The following is a 4,814-nucleotide window of genomic DNA, read 5'->3' on the forward strand; positions in this document are numbered from 1 at the left end:
ATCTTTCTTTTCCATAAAATTATATAATTAATATTATATAATGATTTTTTATAAGTTTAGCATTATATAATTTTTTTCCATAAATCCTTAAATATAAGATGATGTTTTTTTATTACATTTCATTAAATATATATTTAGTGTTTTCAAAAATTTTGGAAAGTATATAATTAATATAAAATATGTTTACATATGTTTAATTTTGAATTTAATTGTCCACTTTTTATGGTAACAAACTTAATATGGTTTCCATAAATATAGATAATTCATAATTTTGGTTTTTATTTTTTATTTATTTAACTATATTTTTTGCTGTCTTTAAATGTGTTTGGCAATAGGTTTGCAATCACATTTTTTCTAATATTTTTTTTTCAAGTTTGTTTGGCAACAAAGACTAAAAATGATCCCCAATTAATAGTATAGATGGTAAGAAATTCAATATATATTTTCGAAAATCATACTAATAAAAGAAATAATTAAATTCCTGTTTTGAAATTAATCAGAAGATTATTTCATTCTAATTTTTTTCTCAAGTTTGAAAGGAAATAATCATCTAAAAACGTAAATAATGATTTGCTTTGCGTAATCACCTCATAGGCTCACACACAGAGCGAAGTAATAACATGGTTACGCCGTTGATTTTAAAACCCCAACCGGTTCAACATCACAACTGACTCGCTGAAGCACATTTTCAAACCGAACTATATATACTTATTGCATTTACAAATATATTTATATCCGAAAAAGACAAGTAGTGTAGCTTCGTCTCAAAACAAATCTCAAGGTCTTCCATCTTGTTCTTTCCTCTATGTAATGGTCAAAGAATAAAGAGCAAAATCTTTCTCCTCCTCACACTTGTTCACTGCCACTAGGTTCACCATTCTTGAGAATATTGAATTTGCAGAGAGGGCAAGTGGCGTTGATCCTTAGCCATTTGTCTACACATAAACTGTGGAAGTGGTGTCTACAAGGAAGTTCCCTTAGTTCTACTCCATCTTCGTATGCACATAGACAAATGCTGCATTCCTGCAATTTTTCGGTAATCATTTCAGTGTCTTTATCCAAAAATTCGGTGGAAAAAGGGGGTTTGATTATGGTTACTTACAGCATCTTCGCTAGATAACACACGTTCGGTTTGAGACTCGGCACCTAATCCAGTCATTATCCCTCCTTGAGTTTCCCGGATTTCGCCATTCACTTTCTCGGAATTCTTTACTGTGAGGAACTTGAACTTTAAAAGCCTTTCTATCTCTTCATCTGGTGCACCTTCCTGAAATTTAGAAACCGCTTATTAGGATTCCATCAAGAAACGTGAGCTTCATTTGTTCTCCATTCTCATATAGTGTTTCTTTACCTGATCTGCTAATGCGTACAAGATGGCGATGATGCAAGGCAAACAGCAACAAACAGCAATACCGATAAGACTCGCAACCGCAACGCAAATCACAACAAACATAACATCAAAGGCAAGGAATGCAACACAGAGCCTGCAAAGTTCAAAAACAAGGATATGTGATCAACGACGCAATCCATTATTGAGGAAATAAAATCACAAGAATCAGGAACTCTCTTAGAAACAAACCAGTAGAGTTGAGGCGAAGATTGAGCTAGTGCCTCGGTATCAGCTGTGACCCAGTAAAACCCGATGATCCACCAGACAAAAGAGAACATTGTATTCGCAGATTCGAGGTGCTTGGTGAAACTGGGATAGCAAAAGACATGAGGGGTATATCATTCAATTGAAAACATTAATACAATTTTACCTTTGAATATACAATCCTAACGATTCCTTCAACCAAACATGGGTCTGAATCCAAGCTTACAATGACTTAAATTTGGAAGAATCAAACTGAATAAGAAATCGAACCTAGTTCCATGGTCATCATCAGCGTTGTGAATGCCATAGCCATCATCAGATTCGTCATCACTTCCGCTGAGAGATCCGTGATTGGAGGAATCATCACCACCACTACTGGGGGAATTAGCTTCTAGGCGACGTCTATACTCAGCAATTACACAGCCGACGTGGAACAAACACTGTAAATTATACCCAATAATCCACACCCTAAGAGGAACATCAGGATCTTCTCCAGAACTAAACCCTAGAATCGCGAGTGAGACGATCACAAAGACGAAATTCCAAAGTATATCGAGAACAATAATGGGTTTAGAGTAAGCCCATTGACTCTGGCGTTCCTCAAGCTGCTCAGCGGCAACCTCACGGACTCGAACGGAGGGCTCCCGGAGCATCATCCGGCGGTTGCTAGCACGGCGGAGGAGTCTCGAAGCAGCGCCACGAAGCGGCTGAGAGGAACGTGGGCGGTTACGTCTGTTGCGACCAAGAAGCGGCGAAACGTCCATCGTATCCGTCGCCGGAGAAGAAGGGATCGATTGATCAGGAGTGGATGATGATGGGAGCTAGGTTTTGGGGGTTGAGGAGCAGAGTTTGTTTCTCTCTAATCGATTAATTGGAAAAAGACGACAAGAGAATGTCCCCCTTTTACTTTTAACTGTAAAACGTTCCTTGAGAATTTTATTTTACTTAATTGTATAAAGGAATCATTAGGGTCCGTAATTATTGTCTCCTTAATAGAAGAAAAAAGCTTGTTTATTTATTGTAATTTTTCTAATACAACTTGCATTATTATACAAAAGCAATAAAAATAAATGAGAAGAACTCATGTTTTTTCTTATTACATATAGTGTAAAAAATTAGTTTATAATAATGCTTTTTCTGGAGGACCAACGAAATGCTAATGGTACTCCAATCTTTCTGGTAAAATAAATTTTACTTATTGCGGCATAGAAACGTAGCCTTGACCACATTGATGCGGAGCGGCTGATCTGTTACGTTCGGAAATCATGGAAACTTTGCAGATTAACTACACCTATATACGATGTAACGATGCATGATAATTGTATACGGTACCATCCTTTTGAAATATATCAATATGGCTCCTCAAATACAAATCTAGCTCGATCACCACTTTTTACTTTTCTGAGTTTCATATCCTGGTTTCGGTTTCGGGTACGACAATGAATATTGACATCTCTACCAGGGAGATTTGGAAAGATGGTTATAATTGGTATTACATAAATATTAGTACAACTGTAGTTAGGTTTAGGGCCTTATGGTTAATTATAAAAAAGCTTTAAGAGCTTTTCTGGTAGCCCAACTATATGAAAATGTTGGTGGTACTCCAATCTTTCCGGAAAAGTAAACCCCATCAGGTCTTGCCATGTATCTGACCAGTCCGATACGAAACGGCTGCTCTGTATGCTCGAAAATCAGAATAGTTCTCCATATCTTTTTTATCAATCCTCCTATACCGATAGTCGATAGATGACAATGATATGTTCTCATTTTGAAATAGACTATATTTTCTTGCCAGTACATTTTATATGGAGCAGTAACATTTTTTACTTGATCGGCTCCCATATCAGCGTCTAGATTACAATGAGCATTGAGGATTGCACCACGACGACCAAGCTGTTTATGAATTTCTCCAATTGTAAACGAGAGCTTTATTCAACTTAAAATACGTCGCAATCACCACCATCAAACCTATCAACTTGTTCTTTTTTTTTTACCTTAGATGAAAGTGATTTTTTTAAGAGTACTAATATGTAAGGGAATCAATCTGTAGTATTTATACCTCTCTTTTTTTGTTTTTTTTTTAATGATTTTTTTAAGAACATATACCAATGAAACATTCGGTCAAACGAGAGTTTTGTGTAGAAGATTATGCTTAGCCACTATAAACTCACACTGCTAATATCAAATGAAAAGAAAAACAACTGTCAAACCTAATATTTTTAAATATTAACATTTTGATTCACCCTACATATTTGAACTACATAACTTCCATCCATGTGGCTTAATTATTTTACATGAATTTTCAAAATTGTAACTTGTAAGATAATCAATTAGATTTTATAAATTAAAAGATCTAATGTACGTCCATTCAATATATACAATTTTTCTTTTTAATTATTAGTCATAGTTATTAGTAAATATCCCGTATATTTTTTTTATGATTTTGTTTCCATTCACAGCATCTATACAATTATCTAATTGATTTGGTCTAGCTACTTTAATTTGTTAGATTTTTATTTTTTTGGGGTGTTAGTTCTTATATATATATGTATGATAGCTACATGTACATTACCATTAACATTCCTAGTTTTTTCATATACTTTGAAATTTTCATTTCTATTGTATATATCATCAAAAGATGACTAAAAGCACCGTTTTTGCTATCTTTATGATCGTCCTCGTTATAGGTTTGCTTTACATTTACCCATCCTCTAAACTTATTAGAACATTCATATATGAATTTTTTCTCAGCTATTTTTTTTTAGTTCTATATAAATTGTGTTAAAATGTTATGTTTTGAATATATTGATAAGGGATGATGATGAATGTGACGCAAGGACAAGAGATGTGTCGTGATCTTCTAATGAGGTCTCAGAACTGCAACGCTGGCGAATGTGCCGCTCTATGTAAGAAAAAATGGAATGGAAATGGCTTGTGCTTCCCAAACGTCTACCTAAAGAGCTGCCTCTGCACGTTTCCTTGCAAAGCTTGATGTATTTCTTTTTTTGTTTTTTTATATGTAGGACTATAATTATCATCTATGAACAATAAGATTAGTAATAAGAAATAAAAAAAATTACATAAAATAAGACAAAATTATTTACCCTTTTAAATGAATATTTCTGATTATTTTTTATATGATATGAGCAATATGTGCCATGTGACAATAGATTGCATCCAAAGAACAGTAATCTATACTATTAATTGGGAAGCACAACAA

General features: G+C 34.1%; 2 protein-coding genes across 2 annotated transcripts; one reads left to right on the forward strand and one right to left on the reverse strand.

The window, feature by feature from the left end:
- Positions 1-518: 518 nt before the first annotated feature.
- On the reverse strand, positions 519-2,470 carry LOC17874220 (E3 ubiquitin-protein ligase At1g63170). Its single transcript, XM_006279025.2, has 5 exons — positions 1,865-2,470; positions 1,580-1,699; positions 1,352-1,484; positions 1,103-1,267; positions 519-1,023 (listed from the first exon to the last, which is right to left on the reverse strand). The coding sequence occupies exons 1-5, from the start codon at positions 2,356-2,358 to the stop codon at positions 847-849; spliced, it is 1,089 nt and encodes a 362-aa protein (XP_006279087.1). The 5' UTR covers positions 2,359-2,470; the 3' UTR covers positions 519-846.
- A 1,762-nt stretch (positions 2,471-4,232) lies between these two features.
- LOC17874219 (putative defensin-like protein 119) lies at positions 4,233-4,586 on the forward strand. Its single transcript, XM_006279027.1, has 2 exons — positions 4,233-4,281; positions 4,408-4,586. The coding sequence occupies exons 1-2, from the start codon at positions 4,233-4,235 to the stop codon at positions 4,584-4,586; spliced, it is 228 nt and encodes a 75-aa protein (XP_006279089.1).
- Positions 4,587-4,814: the final 228 nt, after the last annotated feature.

The sequence above is a fragment of the Capsella rubella genome, unplaced genomic scaffold (assembly GCF_000375325.1).
Source record: "Capsella rubella cultivar Monte Gargano unplaced genomic scaffold, Caprub1_0 scaffold_230, whole genome shotgun sequence".
NCBI lineage: Eukaryota > Viridiplantae > Streptophyta > Magnoliopsida > Brassicales > Brassicaceae > Capsella > Capsella rubella.